Source organism: Acipenser ruthenus, chromosome 9 (assembly GCF_902713425.1).
Source record: "Acipenser ruthenus chromosome 9, fAciRut3.2 maternal haplotype, whole genome shotgun sequence".
NCBI classification, from domain to species: domain Eukaryota; kingdom Metazoa; phylum Chordata; class Actinopteri; order Acipenseriformes; family Acipenseridae; genus Acipenser; species Acipenser ruthenus.
The window spans coordinates 57,088,679-57,113,428 of record NC_081197.1 but is presented as its reverse complement, the minus strand read 5'-3'; the positions used below and the strand labels follow the sequence as shown (position 1 = coordinate 57,113,428).

General features: G+C 39.5%; 1 protein-coding gene across 2 annotated transcripts in view; it reads right to left on the bottom strand.

Annotated features, from left to right (window-relative positions):
* LOC117405561 (TSC22 domain family protein 1) overlaps window positions 1-24,750 on the bottom strand; it is a 63,380-nt gene that overhangs the window by 26,772 nt on the left and 11,858 nt on the right. Inside the window, exon 2 of one of the 2 annotated variants that reach the window (XM_059030307.1) lies at window positions 16,289-16,319. The exons of the other annotated variant lie outside the window; for it this stretch is intronic. Within the exon in view, the coding sequence (XP_058886290.1) occupies window positions 16,304-16,319 (16 nt within the window). The 3' untranslated portion in view covers window positions 16,289-16,303. Of the gene's footprint in view, window positions 1-16,288; window positions 16,320-24,750 lie in introns of those variants that run through there. 2 annotated transcript variants of the gene reach the window in all.

The following is a 24,750-nucleotide window of genomic DNA, read 5'->3' as shown; positions in this document are numbered from 1 at the left end:
AAGTTACAAAAAGTATATAGCATAAACTAGCCTAAATATTTCAAAATATGTTGTGCTGACAGGCAAGGTCACTTTTACTGTACACACATTAACAAAAATATTGAAACAAATTGGATAAATGCCCTCTTGTATGTTGTGATACTCACAATACTGTTTTACAGAACATTTTAAAACAAATGTCTTGTAATATTCATAGAACATTATAACAATGTGAAACACAGTAAAGCCTGTACTGAAAACAGCAGTGCTTTTTAACTCTCATCACTATGCGTTAGTAATTGATCATTTAAAAGTACAGTAGAAAGTCAGGTTTAAGCCTGGATTAAAAATACAGTCCATTATAATGTAGAGGAGTATAACACTACTTGTATGCACTGCCTTTAAATAGAGTCTGTTCTGATGTCAAAGCACAGTTATAAAATGAGGAGCCTCTGCTCCTGGGTAATTTCAGGGCAGTTAGCAGAGCACAACCAAGCCAATTGAACTTGAACCCATCATTATCCATGTAGCCCCTGTATCCTAAAGAAGGGAACAAAACTGCTTCTACCACACTGGACTTCTTCATTTAGCGGTTGATTCATCCGAGGGGGCGGGGGATAGGGGCAAAGCATGAATAGCAAATTGCTATTGTATGTTAATTGAGACAGCTTCTATCCACTTTTACAGCTTCTTGAAGCACACTGTAAGGAATCAGAGTGGTTCTCCTCAAATCACACAGCGAGTGCGTTTCAAACCCACAGACTCATTGCCTTCTGCGCTATCATTAATACAGTTTTTCTCACACTGCCCGTGAACAGTGCTGAACGAACCCACCCTCTTCTTTAGTTTCTAAACTCACCTAATCCTCAGTCTCGCTTTCACCTGTAAAATATTTTACTAACACGATACACAATCCTACATTAAAAAATGCTAATTATTCTTCAGATTTCACCTTCTTCAATGAAAGAAGCCATCAGGAAAAACATGCATCTATTTTGCTTACTTATTCACTGCTGGGAAGGCATTAACAACATTAAACAAATAAGGTATGCTTGCAAGCCAGCCTCAAAGGTACAAAGCAAGCATACTGGACAGAATTAGAGTAGAGTGGATGCTCATTTTTGTTGCTGGCATTCAGTGCTATTGTTTGACGGCACGTACCCACATTCCACAGTTAACAAGTCATTATAAAATGAGTATTAATGCAAGCGAAAAGAACTTGTGAAGCTCTCTGCGCTCGTTGATTAAAAAAAACACATGCAAATATAAAAATAGCAGAAATCCCCAAATCCTAAACCACCATAAAAAGGTTTATTTAAAAAATGAATTTTAAAACTGATCAAGCCGTTAGTGCAGCTACTGGGTGTGATCTTCTTTAAGGTACATGGCACTAACAAAATAATTCCAGTAAATCTTACCCAACACCCTATCATTTTGTTGGTCTCAGATTTTCCCAATGTGAAATATGCACACATTATGGTAGAAGTGAATCCCGTTTAGACTGCACTGGTAGATCTCTGGATCGACCCCTCCTCCTATGCACTGGACTTGCCTGACCAACGCACCATGTTACTAGATCCTCAGCTACTGCACTATCCTTGCACTACTAATATGTCATTGTACATATAACTTGTAGTAGTATTATTATCTGCACTTACTGAAAACTATACTGTATTTAAATATTAATCTTGCATTGTAACCCTGTACTGCCCTGTATAATAAAAAAAAATAAAAATAAATAAAAACAACTAAATAAATAATAATAATAATAATAATAATAATAATAATAATAATAATAATAATAATAATAATAATACTACATTCTGTTACTACAGGAGGTAATTTTAGTGTTTTGGGATTAACTGCTCAAACTTTCAAGAAAAAAAGATTTTCTTTCTAAATATTCTTACCTGTACAAGATGGAGAACAAGAACAAAGGGAGCCCCAGAGGAAACATGAAAAAAGAGCAGAGAAAAAAAACAGATTATTAAGAGCGGCACTTCTCAAATCAGCCAATATCAAGCCATGCTGTAGTGGGCACAGCTGTCAGTGCAGGCCTGGTCTTAGTTACAGTGCGGTTGACAGCAAAATGTAAAATAAAAAATACCTGTCAAAATATCCAACAGCACTTCTAAACTAAAAGAAACAAAAAGCTTTCCCAAGTGACTTCTGAATATTGAACAAGAATGATATAACCAGACATGTTCAAAGTGAAAGTCTTCTCTGGCAGCCTTATACTGTAGGGAGCCTCAGTGTGTTCTTAGCTGTTAATAAATGCCTCCTTTCCATGCTAGCAGCAGTGGAGTCCCAGCATGATTTACAGCATCAAATCACTCGCATCTTTGCTCTGCTATCCAAGGACCAGAAAAGGAAATGGATGCATTTACAAAGCAAGTGTTCTGAGGAATGTTTTTTCAAATGTGTTTTGCATTTGCTCTACTGTAAACATCTTCCCAACTGCAATGAATGCCCACGGTAAGTAAACATGAAGAGACGACCCCCTCACATACTGTAGTGCAAGCAAGTTTCAAAGGGAGTTACTGTAGCGTGTGTCCCTTAGAGAAAACTACTTTCTGGGTGAACTGAAACTGACAAATTTGGAAGACAGCAGCAAACAGCAACAGAAAAGTATTTTGAGTGTTTAGTTTGAACGTGTAGAAGGCCTACACGGCCTCTTTAAATTTATTCACACCATTCTCCAATTGCTAAGAAACTCACTCCTTTTCCATCCCTCCTGCCAAATAACCAGTAGTTATTATATTAATAATTGGTTTGTGTTAAACTGTCTAAGAATTTTTCTCTATAATCCAGAGATGAAATTAGATGACAAGACTTGGCCATTCATGAAAATAACCATGCAAGCTGTGACAAAGAAAACATCATCATCTTCCGTCATGGAAGTATAGCTATCACTCCACCACCAGATGGCACTCTAAGACAACTTATTTTGCCCAGACTTTTCCATGGGGCTTTCTCTCATTCATTTCACGTTTCAAACACCAAGGCATTAATAATGCATAATTGACTATAGGAAACCCATGCAAGATCTTACAGGTACCACAGAAGTTAATGTACTCTTGTTCACTCTACACTGGGAGTGCCAACAGGTTAAAGTATAGTAACTACATTTAAAAAAAGACTAACACACAGTATACATTAATTGACCTCTTTGGAGTGAGCTGTAACATATTTAGTCAAACACAGCCACTATTTTAGATATCACATTATTACACGCCAGTTAATGTCCGGAATGGCTTTGCACTTTACTGGCAACGCATAAAATAGAGTCCATGCTAATCCTATACAGACACTTCCAACTCTATTCAATACATACTGTCAAGTAGTGTGAAGAACACACCATATCTTACTAGAAATAAACTTACTAGAAACTACTAGCATCATGACTGCACAGGACTACTATAAGAAATTACAGATTGATAAAAAGAAAATAAAAGATTCAAAAAGGACAATACAGAAACAGATCTGAAAATATTTCCAATTGATTGTCTGTTACTATGAGTAACACTCAAGACATTTTAATCACACCATCTGATAATGTATCCAATTAAAAATTGTAAAACAAAGATTTTTGGTTAGTCTTTGACACATATTTTGCATTTGTAAGACAGTGAAAAAAAGAATTAGGATGGTAAAAAAAAAAAAAAAAAAGGAATATAATTACCATCCAACCTTACTATGCGTGCAACTCCTTTGATGGGCACTAGATGGCGCAGGAGATGAACAAACGAACACAGTGTAAAAAGCACAGCTGGACACTGAAAGAAGCTTCTGAACACAAGCTGCACAGCAAGGCTGGTTCATCACAGCCACTGATGGGGTCTGGCAGTGAACGCTCATTGAACTGGGGATGCAAACTGGCTCCCAGTAGCTTTAAATTCCACATGGGAATTATTAAAGCTCATATATATTTCATCGCCCTCATATACAGCCTTTCATTTAAGTAATGAAATTCAACCCGGATGGGCAGTATTGCTAGCAACAAATAAAAAGGGGTGGTGTGGTAGAGAGGGGGTGGCCTCGAGGGCTGCAACAAAAAGGAACTGGAGTTTTCAGGGATTTTAATCATTCCGCTGTTTACAACACATCTTCATAAAAGAGACGCATCATTCAGTGGTTAAGCATTAACATGACAACCGAGCAGTAAATTATTCCATTTTCTATTTGCTTTTCATCTATAAAAGCTAGCAAAACATAAACTGCTCAAACAAGTAAAGAAAATCATTTTTATTGTCGAATTTATTTTAATAACATGTTATTACGGACCAAGTAAAAAAAAAAATAATAATTTGAGGGATCTTTTCTGGCAGTGGTGGCTAGTAAAGTAAATGCGCAATTGTTTTGGATAATTGGCAACTTGCCAGTGCAAACCACAAAACATTTACACCAGTTGCTGTTTAAATACAGAACACCATGAGAACTTTCCCCAGCTTCCTGCAGCACACACATGACAACAGCAGTGATGCAGTTCAGAACGCCGCACAGAGACAGTGTAACACTGACAGCACTGCTGACAAGCCTCCCAGTCACCTCTCTTCATGCAGCACACACATGACAACAGCAGTGACGCGGTTCATAACCCCGCATAGAGACAGTGTAACACTGACAGCACTGCTGACAAGCCTCCCAGTCACCTCTCTTCATGCAGCACACATGACAACAGCAGTGACGCGGTTCAGAACCCCGCATAGACAGTGTAACACTGACAGCACTGCTGACAAGCCTCCCAGTCACCTCTCTTCATGCAGCACACACATGACAACAGCAGTGACGCGGTTCATAACCCCGCATAGAGACAGTGTAACACTGACAGCACTGCTGACAAGCCTCCCAGTCACCTCTCTTCATGCAGCACACATGACAACAGCAGTGATGCGGTTCAGAACCCCGCACAGAGACAGTGTAACACTGACAGCACTGCTGACAAGCCTCCCAGTCACCTCTCTTCATGCAGCACACACATGACAACAGCAGTGACGCGGTTCAGAACCCCGCATAGACAGTGTAACACTGACAGCACTGCTGACAAGCCTCCCAGTCACCTCTCTTCATGCAGCACACATGACAACAGCAGTGATGCAATTCAGAACCCCGCACAGAGACAGTGTAACACTGACAGCACTGCTGACAAGCCTCCCAGTCACCTCTCTTCATGCAGCACACATGACAACAGCAGTGATGCGGTTCAGAACCCCGCACAGAGACAGTGTAACACTGACAGCACTGCTGACAAGCCTCCCAGTCACCTCTCTTCATGCAGCACACACATGACAACAGCAGTGACGCGGTTCAGAACCCCGCATAGACAGTGTAACACTGACAGCACTGCTGACAAGCCTCCCAGTCACCTCTCTTCATGCAGCACACATGACAACAGCAGTGATGCAGTTCAGAACCCCGCATAGACAGTGTAACACTGACAGCACTGCTGACAAGCCTCCCAGTCACCTCTCTTCATGCAGCACACACATGACAACAGCAGTGAAGCGGTTCAGAACCCCGCACAGAGACAGTGTAACACTGACAGCACTGCTGACAAGCCTCCCAGTCACCTCTCTTCATGCAGCACACACATGACAACAGCAGTGAAGCGGTTCAGAACCCCGCACAGAGACAGTGTAACACTGACAGCACTGCTGACAAGCCTCCCAGTCACCTCTCTTCATGCAGCACACACATGACAACAGCAGTGACGCGGTTCAGAACCCCGCATAGACAGTGTAACACTGACAGCACTGCTGACAAGCCTCCCAGTCACCTCTCTTCATGCAGCACACATGACAACAGCAGTGATGCAGTTCAGAACCCCGCATAGACAGTGTAACACTGACAGCACTGCTGACAAGCCTCCCAGTCACCTCTCTTCATGCAGCACACACATGACAACAGCAGTGAAGCGGTTCAGAACCCCGCACAGAGACAGTGTAACACTGACAGCACTGCTGACAAGCCTCCCAGTCACCTCTCTTCATGCAGCACACACATGACAACAGCAGTGAAGCGGTTCAGAACCCCGCACAGAGACAGTGTAACACTGACAGCACTGCTGACAAGCCTCCCAGTCACCTCTCTTCATGCAGCACACACATGACAACAGCAGTGAAGCGGTTCAGAACCCCGCACAGAGACAGTGTAACACTGACAGCACTGCTGACAAGCCTCCCAGTCACCTCTCTTCATGCAGCACACACATGACAACAGCAGTGACGCGGTTCAGAACCCCGCATAGACAGTGTAACACTGACAGCACTGCTGACAAGCCTCCCAGTCACCTCTCTTCATGCAGCACACATGACAACAGCAGTGATGCAGTTCAGAACCCCGCATAGACAGTGTAACACTGACAGCACTGCTGACAAGCCTCCCAGTCACCTCTCTTCATGCAGCACACACATGACAACAGCAGTGAAGCGGTTCAGAACCCCGCACAGAGACAGTGTAACACTGACAGCACTGCTGACAAGCCTCCCAGTCACCTCTCTTCATGCAGCACACACATGACAACAGCAGTGAAGCGGTTCAGAACCCCGCACAGAGACAGTGTAACACTGACAGCACTGCTGACAAGCCTCCCAGTCACCTCTCTTCATGCAGCACACATGACAACAGCAGTGAAGCGGTTCAGAACCCCGCACAGAGACAGTGTAACACTGACAGCACTGGGAGTACATTTTTTGCACCAATTTTCACCCATTTTCAATTTTGTGTAACAAACACTGATAAATAGCTGGGAAATCAAAATAAAACCCAAAAACGAAGGGCCTTAAGTACGGGCAACCCTAAGGTTCACAATTAAAGGCACTCATATTAACATGACCAGCATTCCCCCCCTAACTTCCCTCCCTTCACATCTAAACAGCTATTATGTAAGTGTCTGTTTCCTGAAGTATGTAAACATGCCCTCTGTTGATGTTTTATTACGTTGTCATGTGAGCCGGCTTGGCAGGAGCAGTATTGTGAACAAACAGGACACAGTATGTTGCAGAGGTACTTTTGATTCAAATGTATGAAAATAACTGTTTCTATGGGAAGGTACTGTATTGCACAGCAGAGGAATTCTAAGCATGAGGTCATGAGAATGAGTTATCAATATCCCAAATAGCATCTCTAGGTGCTGTAAAGTGGCCCTATTTAAAAGTTTACATAACATTTTACATTTGGGATTAGTTGTTGGAAACTTTTAACTTTAGATTCTATACATTTTTCATTTGCAATGTGCTCCAGCATTACTGGGTGTGTTTCTCTTGAAAGAGAACGAAATGAAAGCATCAACTTTTACCTTATGGATTGCTTTCTTTAAATGCCCCCTGAAAGAGAATGTGCTGATGACACACAGTATACATTAATGTATAGCTTGCCACATGCTTCATTCACAAGGCCATATGACATACTGATTGAGGAAGGAAAGGCCTACTGTACATTAGGTACAGCTAACCAATAACAAGAATATACTGGGTGACAATCAGTGTCCGAACACGGCCCAATAAAACTGTTTAAAAATATATATATATATATATATCCTTGCTCATAAAGACATCATTAAAAGTATAAATACAACTATTGAGTTACTGAACTTGGCCTGTTGTAGAAAACACAAAACATGAACCATCTTCCTTTTTATATTGTTAGTCTTACTTGTGGAGGCAACTGTGAGGTCAGAATGCAAGCCCATTGTGTATCCTAGTCTATACTTCTGGTGTGAATGGTCTTCATTGTAACTGAATTGGAATATGCACAGGAAACACTTTGGCTCAGGCAGCTCATGTTTAAGGCAGACCTGTGCTAATGTTTGGCATTCCCCTCCCATTAAGTTGTCAATCTATGAAGACAATAGAGGACTTCAATAAAACCAGCCGTGATGTCACCCTGGGTTTTTATCCATGGGCATGAAAAGTGTAACAAAAGGGCTGCTGACATCATGTGCGACAGTAAGCTGCTGTTGGCAAGAATGCCATCCTCTCTCAATAAGGGTCTGTCTGGTAGCAGTGGCAAACTGCCTGAATCTTTGCATAAATACAAAAATAACCTAAACCAAACAAGAGAAGAACACCTACTTTACCTCATATTGCCATTTTACGAGCCACGGATAAAATAAAATAAAATAAAAAAGGTCATTTTTTTGCTGGCTTGCAAAATAACCAGAGGCTAGATCATGCTGCTCAATAGACAAATCTGAATGGCAGATGCATTTTTTGATAAATTCACCAACAGGATTCCATTCTTAAAATGAAAAGGCAGAGATTTAATAAATAGTCAGTGTTTTTTCACTTTGACTTAACCAAAGTAAACATCTGCATTGTTTAACAGGAAGAATTCCTGGTGAATCCCAGAAGTAATCTTTATTCTTTCATTTGGAGCTCCCAGGAGAACCAGGAGATTGGAACTGACCCCAGTGGAAGTCCCAATTACAATGTCAGTAACATTATCATAATACAAGGAAAGAAATGTATTCACCACGATGTTCAAGCCAGAAGCAGAGTCACATTATTGGCACCGTTTCTCTTGGAAGACATTCATAGTCCTCCAGAACAGCTAAAGTGAAGCCTTTTACTTAGATAAATAAAAAATAAAAAAATGAATCATTAAATACAAAAAAGGACTGGCAATTCCTGGTTTTGGATTAACAGCTGCTACAGTACTGTATTGCTAGCCATTAGAAACTGCTGAAGGCATGGATTTTAGGTTAATGTTTAGTTTGCTTAAATGTATCCTTGAAATCCTCTACATTTTCATATTTCATTTCTTCGTCTAATAAGATCCTTTCATGGGTGTGTGTGTGTGTTCTCCATTATTCACGGTTTCTGCTTTGATCATTGCGTCAGATGAATAGTTTGAGCTCATTTCCACATTATTTCATGTGCACAGTATTATATTTCAGTGCTTTGTCCTTGAGAACAACAGTCGCTAAACTTCCCATTGACCTCTTCCTTTGTTAAACTATAATGTTTTATGGCCTCTACAACAGCAGCAACTTCCTATAGTAGTTGGCTTAAGATAATCGCTGCCTTCATGAAGCCACTGTACTGTACTGCACTGCAGGCTCTACAGTGGTCCTGTACTGTAGAACATGCATTCTCAAAAGGCTATACATAATCTCCTTAGACAATGGGTTACACGCTGTACACCCCCTGTGACAGGGCAGAAGCCCTGTGTGTATTTAGTGTACGTTTGGCAGGGATGGGGTTAATTTCATCCCTGCCAGAATCCATGTGGTAATGTGGCTGGGACCTTGATTGAATAATTTATGGTCAATCAAGCCCCAGCCACAGGCTACATAAAAGGAAGCAAAATCCTTTGTTTGGGAGAAGGAGTTTGGAGGTGTTCTAGTGAAGGCGACTGCTCAACCTAAAACAGTATGGTGCGTTTGTTAAAGTATTTGTAGTGTTTTGTTTAACCCTTTTATTTTGGGTCCTAGTACCTTGTTTATTTGTTCCAGTGTTTTTGTGTGTTAATAAACGTGTGCCTCCGTGCTTTAACTGCAGCTCTCCGTCTCCGAGTCTCCCTCCTGCCAGCAACCAGTCTTGTCTGCGATGCTACCCTTTCACACACCCCCACACCAAACAAACCTTCACAAAGTTCACAACTCCAAACAAATACAATCCAGAAGTAAGGCAGTGCAGAACATATTTAAGACTGAATCAAAACACTGCTATTAACAACCAAGCCAGGCCCATTCCCTTGAACTGTGCACTAGCCCTGGTAAAGTGCCATCCCTTCCAAATGGCGGAATGATGAATGGGTGCGCATTAGAAGTTCAGCAGAGGAAAACCTGTTCCATTTCCATAAACAGCATAAGCATCTGAGCGTTTCATAAATACAGAGACATACTTCAGATGAGGTTCCATGCATGGAAATCATATGAACGCTACTCAGTTTCAGAAGGGAATGAAGATAGGGGGGTGAAGGGTGGAGAATGCTGAATTGAAGCATCACCATTGGCTGAAAAAGTACTTGACAGTATTAGACAACTGCTGCATTCATTTCAGAACCTCATTATGCAGAATAAGTAACTGTGATCCCTGACATGTTATGCATACAAATGGGAAGATAAATGCTTTTTTTGTGCTTTTTTCTGAGGATAATAAATGAAGTTAGACAGTTGCCAACAAAGCACAGCCAATCCAAGGAATTTGGCCCATTCTGTGTGGAATGACTAAGAGCTGTCCAGTTTCCTTAAGCAATTTGCATTTCTAGAGATGCTATCATAAAGAGAGAACACACATCCAGGAGGCTGTATTAAAAATATGCACAGAAGAATAAAAACACATGGATCCCACATTACACTGACAGTGGGTGGCAATTTGAAAAGCATTTGGGAGATTAAGTAGGGATAAAATATATTTTCATTAAGTTGTTGAATTTTTTTATTTTGGTTCTCTCATCTTTAATGATGTAATCTGTTTTGCAGACCATTCATAACCCCAAATTAAGTCGCTGTGCAAAAAACTTTTGGGACCATTTACTGTATTTTACTTTTCCTACATGTCTGGACGACTACAAACTAGTATTAAAAAAACAAACTATGATGATTACCCCTTATTATAAATGCAAATATATACGCTGTATACATTAACACTTAAAAATAAAATATGCAGATATTTGAAAATGCTGCATGTTTCTAACCTTGCAAAATTGTCTTGCAACACCTGGAAACTCATTACAGATGTTGGTTATTTTAATCAGTATGCATAACCATGCATCATTACCTGAAGCAACGCTTCCAATGCTTCTTCCTTGGATAGAACTAGGAAAGTTTTTGTGTATGATGAACAGAATATAAACCAAAGGGAGGACACCAGTATATTCGCACTGGTACTTTCAAACTGTTTGAGTAGGGTAGAGTAATCCTAATTCAAGTGTATTTTGCAGGTATATGAGATGCAGATGCAGACTTTCAGCAGCATTATTTTGTAATCATTGCCGTTTCCAGGCCAGTGCACTAACAGCACAGGTGAAGTCATGAAGACAGATGCATTAAGGAATTAACAAGGCATCTGTCATGGGCAATCTGTTACAGCAACATGTGCTAAACAAACTTTTAAGCAATCAGTCGGCAGCTCCTTCCAACAACCAGAGGCCTCAAGTTTAAAAATAACCCTCAAAGTTATATCCCATGACAGGGGCCAGACAGTGCAGTAGGACTATAAACCAATCACTCGAAGAACTGTGCATATCTACCATTAATAGCAGGGAAAGAACAAAGGTGTGTGTGCATTTGTGGGGGATGCATTCATTCCCTAAAGACAGGTGATTATTAAGGTCTAGTATCAAATCCAATGTTCTCCTTGTCAGAATGCATTTCATTAGCCTTAATGTTGGTTTCTGAACACTAGGAATATGTCATTTTTCTGCAAGTTCAACCTGTTTCCAATTATTACCCACCAAATAATATGCACATTAATAATTTAACTGTATATGCATTGTATAGGTAATGTAAAATATTTTTTTGCTCCATTTTCCTTTTGTACTATAGAGCTTGAACAATGTAAATGAGGCAGACCCTTCCCTTGAGCCTGTTCTTGTGAGGAGAGGATACGAGGCACAATAAATTGATGTTTTTAAAGTACAAATTATTTTGGCTGCTTGGAAAAATTAATTATTCTCAATACCGACTAATGCATTACTCCTAAAAACTACAAACTAAATAAGCCATTCAATTTTCAAAAATTGCTTAAATTGCTCAGAATCCGTGCCTATCCTATTGTCTCCCATGTGTGCTGCAAGGTAGGCAGTGTGCAATGTGTTTTAAACACTAAAACTTTAGGAATAAACTTGTTTCCTTAACATATTTGAAAATGTTGTAACTAAATCAGAAAACCCACTGTGAGGAAGTTTACTGCAATACATGACATGTGCACAGTGCAATCTCCAGACTTACAATTGTATCACTGCAGTACACTATTCCATACAATAGAAGAAGAACATTAAGGCAGGTTTAACTGTGTGAACATGGCCACATGTCCTACCTCCCATTGTTTAAATACAACCAAGCTTTCACACTATGTATGTGTTTTTTATGTAATTATTTGTGGCATTTATTATATACTTATACTTATTTATTAATTTTAAGCGTCTCTAAAGTAATTCTTCTCACCTCTTATCAGTGTGCAGTGCAGTGTTACATGACCATCCATGTGATCTTATTTCACATTTGCCAGGCTGTTCTCTTGGCAAGGCACATTTAAAGTCTGGGCATGAAGATTGGGGGTGTGGTCGTAAATACAGTCAACATGCAACTTGGCATTTAGGATCTGCAGAACCAGAAATGGGATGTTTTGTTCATATTGCTGCGAGAACTAGCAAATGCAGACATGTGCAATGGTATATATTTTGTAATAACAATAACAATAATAATATGGGCATTGTGTAAATATGATTAAAAAGGAGTCACAGAAGTTAACATATTTTAAGTGACTGGATAAACTTATGCCCCTGCCTTCATTCCCAAAGCATCTTTAAGAGTTACAAGTTATCCACCATTGTGAAACCTTCCAGGAATCTAATCAATGATGTAAGATCAAGGCAATGAAAAAAAGTTTAGATTAATGCAATGAATGCGCTAGCACTAATGACACAATTTCTATTCCAAATATTTGCCTTTATCATTTTAAACTCCTGATTATTACCAAATCGGCACAGGTGGCTGCCTCTGGGTTTTAAAGGCTTTTTTCAACAAGAGTTGCTTGTGAGAGAAGAGGGAGACTGGAACCCTGATTGCACAGCAGCACATGCTTCTCTACTATTTAAAGAACAATGAGAATAAGAGCACTCTCTCTCATTACCGGGTAGCAGACCCTGTGTGCAGCTTGCAGCGGTGCGGGGAATGAACAGCACGAGTAGGCTGAAAGGAACGTGCTCATGAATACTGCATGGATCAGTTACCCTACCCACTTCATTCAATAACAAAGTGCAATGAAGGAAATGAAATGAAGTTCATGTAAACAAGCTAATTGCATGGACTCTAAACTGCGGAAGGCAAAATATTTCTTTAAAAATCGAGGTAAACAATCAAAAAATAAAAAACAGTACGAGTGCCACGGAGCCAACATTTTACAGTACATTTAAACACTATATTCTAAGAATATGATTTACTCATCCAATAGCAGTATGACACTTCACTTAAAGAAGCAGAGACCTTCCACAGCTGTAGCTGCAGTGATCAACACTGTTGAAAAGCCCATTCCCACACAAACGGCTACTGTTTCTACAACATACAGTAAGGCAGAGAGCCATCAGAAGCACACACTGCGGTCTGCTTCCCAGACACATCACATACTAACTGCACACTAATTCAATCTAGAGCCACTCCTGAGGAAAGCCAAGGAATCAAGTTTAGAAGAGAGGGCTGGAGCACAGGTTCTGGGTTCAAATTACTGCAAATCCACCGACTCAGAGAGTGACCCTCCTTGAAGGAAAGTCACGCTCCTCCAGCTGCAAAATCCAAGTCTGCGGATTAAATATAAAAAGGTATGTTCTTGAAAACTTATGAAACAGCAAATGAAACAGCAATCATTACATTACAGACTGTTGGTGGGTTATTTTATAGTACAACAAACACATTTTATTGCCTTGTAAAAACTTTCACAAAAGTTATTGGCACATGAAAACATCCACATAGCAAGCTTAGGTCAAGAGTAGGTAGTGGGGTTAACAATAGAACTGAAATGTATTTTTTAAACTGAAATATTATGCTTCAAAAATAAGTTTTGTGTTCCATAAAGGATTTTCACACAGGACCATGACATTATGTCTGGCCTGAAAAATAACAAACTAAACCTGAATTAATAACGATTGCAAAGGAAGCATTACTGTACTTTTCCTTCCTCTTTGTTAATTTATTCACATTATTACAGCTGTATTGAAACATGCCCAAAGTATACCATTTTCTCTCAGTGCACCATGAGGTGCTCCTTGGTAGAGATAAAAACACTGCTTAAATCACAATGGAACAAAACCACAAAACCACTGTGGTCGGAAAACCGTATCGAGTGTAGCTGTGTAATTACTGAGTGCTCGCTCCCCTATTCATGCTAGGCTTTATCTGTGATCATTCAGACTTAAAGCATTAAGGAAACAATGGTGTCACTGACATCCATAATAACAGCTTTTAGGAATATACCAAGGAAAGAACGCTAAAGTGAATATACTGTATAGTGTAAACTTGGTAACATTGTGAAAATTGTGACATTCCTGGATTCCAAGACATTTATGGATAACATTTGTGGGAAAAACTGGCCTTCTCATTAAAATTATGTTGCTTATATTTAAAGAGGAGATCATGATTAAGGATGCGACATTGTCAGGGTAAAACTAGGTAAAAATCAAAGCACAGTCAAGGCTAAAATTAGACAATTTCACAGAATGGTCACGGCTACAAAGATTTGAACGCAAAAATATATATATTTAGGCCTATTCATGTAATATACTATAATATTTGTGCAAAGTAAACATATTTTTAATGTATTTATAACACAAGCTCCTTTTCATTAATGTCTATTTAAACACAGCTGTGATGATGGTATTACAGGATGTACATTTAAAGATTAGAAGGATTGTTTTCATTTACACTGAGGACAGGTTAAGCACCTCAGGGAACAGCTGCAAATCTGGGTTCATGCTTCTGCAGAACTGTAAACGTCCTCCCTTTAGGCTTTGCATTATCAAGTGTATGCAGAGGTATATTTTCTGCACCAAAGGCTTTGGTTAATTTGAAGTTTGTTCCTCCTTAAAGCTGCTCCCTCCGCTTCCATGAAATTGTCTGGGATATTGCAGTGTTAGTTGCTTAGAATTTAATTACTCCACTTTTATACTTCTGTGTAAGTATTCACCTTTATTTGATGTTTGCTAACTGCTTCAACTTTGCACTGAAACCAATTCAAACGACGTGAACTGCTCCTTTCCTATTTTCATGCTGAGTGGAAACACATGTCAAAATTCACGGGTCCCATGACCACCGTGACAAAATCACATCCAGAATCATGATCTATTCAGTGATTCAATACCAAGATACTTCCTTAGTAAGTAAAGGGTCTGAGTAGTGTGCAGAGGATGATATAAGCCCCACTGCCAGTCATTCTGTTTCAAGGCTGGGGTCTGGATACTTTTAGCAGGGCAGTGTAAAAGGGTAATGTAAGAAAGTAATTTGGGTGTTGGAGGTCTCAGAACTTTGCACTTTACCCTTGTTAAGGATGGTGACACGCTGCAATCCTACCTACTGTACTGTAAAAAACTTTTGTAGATTTGGCTGGAGCATCTATCCCTGCCAGGAGCCCCACGCATCATTTAAGAACTCTTACCTGCTTTTTGTCACACTGGGCTGCTGAACTTTTGACAACCACTACTGTATCTCCAGGCTGATGGCTTCATCAGTAACAGTGGAGTTCAAGTATAGATATACTACCATGTTGCTCTTTCCATGCCTATATTTGTTAGAAAGAAGCCATGAACCATGTTAAGTTTTCTTACTTAATAAAGAATAAATAGCTATGTGTGGTTTTAACCTTGCAAAAGTAACCTGTTTGTTTCAGAAGATATCACTATCCTGAGAAAATTCAGACCACTTCTCGCTTTAGAAGAACAACAGAGGGCTAAGTTTGTCTTAACTACCTATTTGGCACACGTGAATTCACCAATACATAGTTTAAAGTGTGTGAATATGCACTGCATTTTTAGTTCAAGAGAAAGTGATAATATAAGAAACTGTAGCAAAGACACAGCATGCTTTGGTTGTAACCCTACTGTAGCTCTGCATACACTGCTGCATTTTCACAAGGCCAAGCAGGTTTACAGTAAGCTACATCAATAAAATACATCAATAAGGAGGCTGGTAGTTTATCTGAAGCCCATCAGGTTTCAAAGCCTCCTCTTAACTTGCTCCGCGTGAATCCCCAAACACTGCAGTATTTTTTGGCACAGTAAGGCAAGATACAAATCAGGACACAGAAACACAACCTATTGGGAGAACACATTCTTTAAATATGCACGTTTTAATAAAATCCTTGTCCCCACCAGCTCCATACTGTATCATACTGCAGCAAGGGACTTGTACTGTAGATAATCAGGGTCAGTGTTAGTTATTGATGGAATTGCAGCTGTGTCAGTCCTTTTCACAGAAATAAAATCAAATAAATAGCTTAATTAAAACCCTTTCAATAAAATTGTTAGAAACATGAAGGGGCGTCCCATGTACTGCACTGTAACTACAAATACAGGGAGAGCAAGGAACACAGCATCAGTAGCAGTGGCACTTACTGTATCCTCTTCAGCTTTAGAAGAAGGCCTCCCAGAATCACACTGATCAACTTCATTATAAATAGGAGTTTCTGTGAACAAAAACAAAGCATCCCCGGGAGTTGACTAGGAGGGTACTGGCACATTGAATCAAAGGGTTTGAAGGGTCAAAACAATGTGGTAGTGAAAAGGGTTACTTTTACTGGACATCACGAAATAAACAAATACAGACTACTTTAAACTTTCAAACAAAGTTCTTGTTTGTGATTCACACCGGCTCCAATTCTCAAAGTGCTTTCCAAAAAATGGCTTGGCAGTGGCTGAAATGAACATGGTCATAAAGTCCAACAAAAATAATTTCTCCTAAACCGTAGGAACTGACATCAAAGTTCAACAGGATATGACATTCTGTGAGGTAGACCACAGCCTTATGGAGACACTTACTTGAAACATCAATTCCAGCTGCTCCTCTGCATTCAATTACAACCTATTGTATTGCATCTGCAGTCTTTTTATCTCCCGAGGCACTCAATATAGGAACAGTTCAGTCCAGGCATCCACTCTGCTAATATAGACAGATACATTGTGCCTCTTTCTACAGCTTAAACCAAGCAATATCCCAGTGAAAAAAAAAAATCTGAGAAACCACCAACCCAGGAAGGAATCTGGATTTCTGTACCTGCTGAAGACTAGGGTTGATTATAAAGTATGAGAAATTTGACCTAACTGTCCTCCTATGAAGACATTAGCGCTAGGGCATAGTTTGTATTTACTGTCCTCCTATGAAGACATTAGCGCTAGGGCAGTTTGCATTTTAATTCCATTAATCATTGTCATTAATCTTCTTTATTTGTCAGGGACCATGTACAATTTCTTAACATTCATGACAAGATGTATTGTACCCAGACTTAGCTATAAGCTAAATTACATCAGAGTTCCCTGGGCTTGTGAGAAACCAAAAAAGATAGTGTACAACCAACACCTACAAACAATAAATACAATGAGATTAATAAATTAGTTCATAGAAACCAAAATCCCATACTTAATTTTTTTAATGTATTATAATTTTAAATATAGCAGATGCCAAATACCAATACTATTGTTAACATAATAAATAGAACTAAAATGCATTCCCTTAAATGCCCATCCACCCCTTATAATATATTAAAATCCTTACCTTATGGATATTAAAACTAATAATTTCTATTACAAGGAGGGTGAATCATTAAGCCTGTGTTAAACAGGTAATAGGTCACTTGGTTATAGGGGATCTCATGAAAGAATCTTTAACAGTAAAGTCCATACTGTAGCTGCATAGATGCATCGGATTAATAAAAATGGCTCTGCAGGGAAGATTTATTAAAGATAAGAGGTGTGTTTGCTGGAAGAGTAGTCATGTCTCAATCTCAAGAGGGTCAAAGTATATCATGTTCACCTCCCCAATGAAATCCTCTGCTCTGGCCGGCTCATACTTTCTTTGGAGATTATCGATCTCCTTTATTTTTTGTTGACACACACACCAATAATCCAGGTTCTAATGCCGAGGAAGACCAACAATAGCCAACAAGTAAGACTTCTGACTGGCCCCACTTAGCAGAAGAAATTATCTGCACCTGCAGTCTTACATAAAGGTTTACTACAAAGGAATTTCAGTCTGCTCATCGTTGAATTCAGTGACCTAATTTCACTCCACCCAGCCTGGTTTCCTAGTCAGTGAGAATGCATTGTACATTGAATGGAGGAAACAAGTCCCAGACAGACACGTGTCCAAGGTTATGGACTCATGAAGCTTTTAAAAATAACTCTAATATCAGAGAATTTTTTTTTTTTTTTTTTTTAAACACACTGAAATCACCTGTGTGGTAGATTTTTCTTCAAGCCCAAAGGAACAGAGCAAAGGTCAGGCGACTTTGATGCTTAGATGTTTTAATGTATTTTCACATCAATTACTTCATTCATGGTACAGTATATAATTTATATGTGGGTTGCTCTTTGATCATGTGAAAGACATTATAGCGATGCTACAGTAGAGAGCTATTTGGTAGAATCTCGTGTGGCAGTTTTTACAGTAGTGAAGACGAGGCATTTCAGTGCATTTTTAGACTGATCCTCTATTATTAAGAGATGTGTGCGCAGTCTGTTAAGACACCTCCACCCAAATAAAAAACGAAATACTGTGTAAATTACAACTTAAATCAACTCAGAAAACGACACGCTGTTCAGCCCGCTTTACAATGATAGACAGGCGAGCCAACGAATCATATTCCACACCCAGATGATGTATCGGAGACAGTAAATTCAGGTAATGAGCCAATCAGATATGAAAAAGGACTGCAATCTTGGCAGATTCTCCATTTTTAATCCTGCCTGCAGCTGCGAAGCAACTTTCATGTAAGAATAAGAAATGCAATTAAAGCTTGTTTTAGTTATGTCGGTGTTCGCTGCTTAACAATGTTGCTGTGTGCAAGAAGTTTTACCCCATATAATTTGTTGTGCTGATGCAATTATATCGTGTCAGCCAATAAAGTAAGGAAAGCACCATAACAATTCAAGCAGTAAATAGGCAATGTTATCCAATAGTTCTGCATTTGGAGTTTTGTAACCCCTTCCAACAGAGCTTTCTCCAATATCCGAGTGAAACATGACGCATGATTGCTTTCATAATCAGAAAGTTTAAAAAGTGTATTCGAAACGACTCAAACGACAATCCCACTCTCTCAGATCTGTTAGACAGTGAAACACAATCAATGTTCTCTGTTAAAGTTGTAAAACATTGTCAAACTGTTTGAATAAGCATGTTAAGATTATTATTATTTGTTTATTTAGCAGACGTCTTTATCGAAAGCGACTTACAGAGACTAGGGTGTGTGAACTGCAGTCACTTACAACTACGTCTCACCCGAAAGACGGAGCACAAGGAGGTTAAGTGACTTTTTCAGGGTCACACAATGAGTCAGTGGCTGAGGTGGATTTGAACCGGGGACTTCCTGGTTACAAGCTCTTTTCTTTAACCACTAGACCACACAGCCTCCTATATTATGTGTCTCCTCGCTATAATTAGTAAAAATATGTAAAGGGTCAGCAATGACATAAAACAATGTCTAGGGAGGTGTGTGTAACATGATTTTACATACACCCTTGGTGTGAGATAACATTAATAAACCCTCAAGCTATCGCTCAGAGTTTACATGACTTCTCACACCACGGCTGTGTGTAAAATCGTGTTACACGTGCCTCCCATCTCTCGATTTCTTGCAGATATGCATCTGTAGGTAGTTTACAGTGAGAGCTTTGCACTAACCACCCCTCTTTGCAGTTTAATATGTGGGTGTTAATGTTTTTGTGCTTGTTTTACTATTACAGTGCTCCCCCTTTATAAAGTGGCCCTTTATACTTTGGAACAGGTTACAAGGCGTTACGGTCATGGCTCTCATTTGCCCCATAATGCCATTACACTAACACTAGTATTCTCGTTATAAGGCGGAATATAAACAGCACTAGTCTCTTAACTGGGGCTCCCGACTACAGCGTTACAGGGGACCACTGAATTATTTATTCATTCAGCAGACACCTTTACTCAAGAGAGGGAATTGACCCTGACCCTAACCCTTTATCCAAGAGAGAGAATGAACCCTAACACTGACCCTGACCCTAACCCTTTATCCAAGAGAGAGAATGAACCCTAACACTGACCCTGACCCTAACCCTTTATCCAAGAGAGAGAATGAACCCTAACACTGACCCTGACCTTTTATCCAAGAGAGAGAATGAACCCTAACACTGACCCTGACCCTTTTTTAAGTCATGTCCCCCCAAAAATTCCTAATCTCCCCCAAAATGTGAACCCTATGAAGATACCCCCCATTCTGAAAGTGTGAAATGCAAGCACTGGAAAAGAACAAAGGGATATCCTGGGTTTAAATCCCAGCCTGAAATGGATATGTGGAAATGGATCATATGGCTAGTGGTTAAAACAAGGCTGCAGTGAAATGGTTAATTTTTCAGTGGAAAACACCGGCAATGGAATTTAACTGAGAAAAATGAAAGAAAAACAGCAGTATATCAACAGTATCTCAAAGCGTGTGGTCTGTATCACTGACATGGCAAAACAAAGTGGTAAGAAAAATGCAACTTCCAAAGTCCTCTTAAGCCACACTTTTAATTTCTGACTAACCATGAACATCAAATAAAATAAAGTGGCTAATTATAGCTTAAACAGAACAAAGTACAGAAGTAGAAAGAAAAAACTTTGAAAACTGTTGAACCAAAAAACCTATTTTCATGTTTTTTGCTTAAACCAACCAAATTTTGCTTGGTAAATGTGTTTCCTATATACAGCACGGACTTCCATTTTGAAAGCAAACCAGCCGTGCGGTCAGGTCCACCTTTCAATATAGGGAATTACACTCTGTTTACAAGTTTCTGTTAACATCACGTTACTGGTGTCAGAGGAGTCACAGTGCAGTTTACTATGCCGTTGAGAGTAAACAAACCAAACGCTACAGTGAACTTGTATTGTCACATGCCCAAGCTTACATTGCACATACACTGTATACTGTACACACCACCCTATACTATAAATAAATCATTCTCTCATATTATAGAAATCTAACCATAGTAAAGTCAAAACAACTGCATGATAAGCCCCTCTATACTTAATCTTCCTTAAGATAATTTAGCAGCAGGAAATTTGTTGAATCCCTTTAGGTTAGGCAGGAAACTTAAAAAAAGGCCATCTCTGAAAAATAGAAGTGCAGAAACTGCTTCACCATCTTCAATCGCTCAGTCTGTTTGTCTGATCACTGCACGAAAGTCTCTGCACATCATACATTAAACAAATATAGGCCAGCTTATCCTTTTTGAACACTAAATCAAAGACTAGAGACAGAGTCTAATGCTGCATTTCCATCTGCACCATGAAACCAGTATATAAAACTCAAACTCATCTCGTTCCATAATGAAATTGGGACTGCTACTGGTTCCATCTGCCATCTACAATCCCTCTAGACATTACACAAAAGGCCTGTGATCGCCTATATATCTTGTTTGGTTTAGCGGATTGTCACTTACATGTTAATTCACTATCCTACAATATTTCTCTGATAGTAGAGTATATTCACAGGCCTCTCTTCTGCCTAGGTTCTTTTTTTACTCCTTGTTTTAAAAAGCTGCCTCTAATGTCATGGCTGTGGACACTCATTAGGTAATTTCCACCATTTGAGTAGCTGGGCCAGATCGAATTCTCTAGTACGCATTTCTCATACTGTCGAGAGTCCCAGTTCAAAGCGCTTTGATATTTATCTGACCTCGATGGAAACAAACAGAACTGTTTTAAAATTAACTTTTCAACTTGATCCCTGTGGCAAACAGGACAGCCTCCCTCTCAACACAGAGCCACTAACCACTGCTTGAACAACTGATAAATTAAAGGGCTGCAATATTACCCTCAAGCCATTGATCTCACAAGGAGGGAACCAGAAAACTGGTTTACAACAAAAGTCAGATTATATATTTTTTTGAAGCTATGAAGTGCTGATGTAAAACAGACACTCGCATTAATACAAAGCTGTGCTTACAATCCCCTTTTCAGCAAGCCACGCAGGTCGAAATGTCTTTCAGTCTCTCTGTATCAATTTAATAATGCAAAACTCCCTAACCTTTCTAGAGTTCTAGGAGATGCTGGATACAGCAGCTGCCTATGGTTCTGGTAGGCCTCTGAATCCTGCCTAGTCATCTATCCACAGAAGGAGGCTAAGCAGAATGCTGGGTGACTAATGATGGAATGCATGAAAGGAAATGAATGTCGTTCTTTAACACCACTAAGTGTTAAAAGAAAATACTGCAGGGTACTGCATTTGAGAGCATTCGAAGTTTAAACACTCAGAGTTTGCAGTTTCTCTGGAAAACTAAGCCCATTATACAGAAGCAAGGATTATGCTCTTTAGAGATCAACATCTATAAAACTTTTCAAAATGCTCACAACCTTATCGTCTCAAAAGAGCACTGGTCAGAGATGCATACTCACAACCTTATCATCTCAAAAGAGCACTGGTCAGAGATGCATGCTCAAAACCTTATAGTCTCAAAACAGCACTGGTCAGAGATGCATGCTCACAACCTTATCGTCTCAAAAGAGCACTGGTCAGAGATGCATTTGCGACTGTGCACGTGGAGTGAGTAATTAAATTGTAATGGTGTTTCATGTTTCGGTCAATATTTGTTTAGAGCTGACATCATGCTTTATTAAAGAAGTGAACAAATCCAACGTAACCAATGGAGTCCCAAGAATGTTTTCTCACCAGGGGAGAAGGCACCAGATGTGCATGTTAGTTTAAACTGCTATATAAAAAGGTAATATTTTAAATAGTATGACTGAAAGACTTGGCTCTGCAATTGCCCAAACTAGGAGGCAGAGCCAGCCTGTTGGCAAAAAGCAGTCCCTAATAAATAAATACAAAAGAGCTTAATTATGATTTATTTAACATGCACTTAACTTTAGCGATGGCATCTGTATCATACAGTACTAATAAATCAGACACCTGATCTAAATTAAAAAGTAATGCCATTTTTTTTTTTTTAATGACCTAACTACAGTAGAACCTGTAATTTCCAATTGGGGTCCATCGAATAAAAACATTGTATATCTCAAAACCAAATTGCATTTTGTTATCACTAAAATGCTAACCACCTACCACCAGAAAATGCACAGCCCAAGAACATGCAAATTACAGCCATGCAGTAATTGGAGTTTGGTTCTTAGCATGCCTGCGTCGCCACCAGATGTGTTTATAAAGTAGTGGCACTTTATGTACTGTTCAGAGCAGCAAGCTGTCACAGCTTAGCTCCAACCCTGAAACTACAGGGAAGGGAAGGGCTTTTATTTGAAGAACTGCAACCGAGGGTCAAATTGCACTCCTGAAATTAGTATGAAAGTCATTTAGGAGAAAGTAGAAGTTATTTCAGAACAGACTTGATAACAATGTACTCGCAAGTAATGACATCATGAACAGCAGCAAACAAAATGCAATTAAGAGTCCCTCATTACCCCCCTGCAGCCCAAGTGATTCACGTCAATGTTTAATGTGCCTTTTACCTTTTAAAAAGTAACATAAACTACATCCTTTATTAAAGACACAAGTATCAAGTGATCCACTTCCCTTATAAAATATTTAATCACTTTTTCATTACAAAAGTCTTTCCACTAGGATGTGTACTGTAACACAAGCTCAAATATAATGTGGATAAAACCAGCTGGATATAAAATAATCTTCAAATGACCCTTTTTTCTTTAATGTCTGCTGTTTTTGGTTCACAAACACAACTCAAGGTTTTTATTACCTATCCTCTGTCTTGGGTACGGGTGGAACCAAAGAACAATGAGATGTATTAGGAAGGTAAGGCTTACACAATTTGCCATGTATTTATCAACCTTCATTTTACCGTGCACTGCACTATCCATGTCACTGTATCTCAGGGGTTTCTACAGATCTCTACAAGCACATACAGTGGAGCTGGCGCTGGATCTACTGTAGTTATCTCTGTTTGCTCATCTGCATGTGGTGCTGGCAGATCCTGTTGAAGGGTTACATTCCAAACAATGTAGGGCAGCTTGACGAAGATGCAACTCCACTCTTTCAAACTGAACAGTCACCAACAATGGGGTCAAAACCAAGCTCAGTGGCTGAACCTGAATGTGCAACCAAGACATCCCGATTCCTGGTCCACAGTAAACCACAGGCTTCCCTCAAACCGTTAAATTATATATTATAACAAAAAGTGAGCCAGTAAAATACTAATTAAAAACAAACAGTCTAGCTGTAAAATTCAACACCCATTAGCAGAGGCCACACACAAGCTACTCTCAGTGTTTTAGAATACACTGCAACACATCACAGTACCATTTCATTAATGACACACACCATGGTCGTCTCTGTAGCACATCATAAGTAGGATACACAAAAGATAAACACAATAGTATCTAAAATGCTTTGTTCACAAAATACCCTTCAAACCACTGGATCTCAGCTGTCTCCTATTATAACTACACAAAGCTATGTTTTAAATGTTTATTGAGCTGCAGCTGACGGCACTAACCTTTGCAAACAATAGAAAGATGGATTTCAGGTGGTCTTTGCTACCCTCGGTGCTATTCTGGTTCAATGCTTCTTTTATGTCTAGGATAAATGCAAGTGATATTGTGTGGAACTTCATTGCTAACAAAATGCGACAGATTCTGGATCTCTCTATGCTGCTGCATGTGGAAAAGAAAAAACTTACCAGAAACAGCATTCATTACTTCAAGTGGGTCAACATCATTGCAGTCAGCCCTGGTAGAGAACCATGTACCAAATACACAGCCCACTGTAAACACCCCCGCCCAAACCCAAATAAGAGTGACCTTTGTGTATGTGACCAGAAAGCACCACAACAAAGATTCAGTACTGCATCTGATACATTTTTATCTGGTAATTTGGTTTTGTTAAAGTTAAAGTAAGTTATTGCCCCCCACCTCCCCCTCCCCCT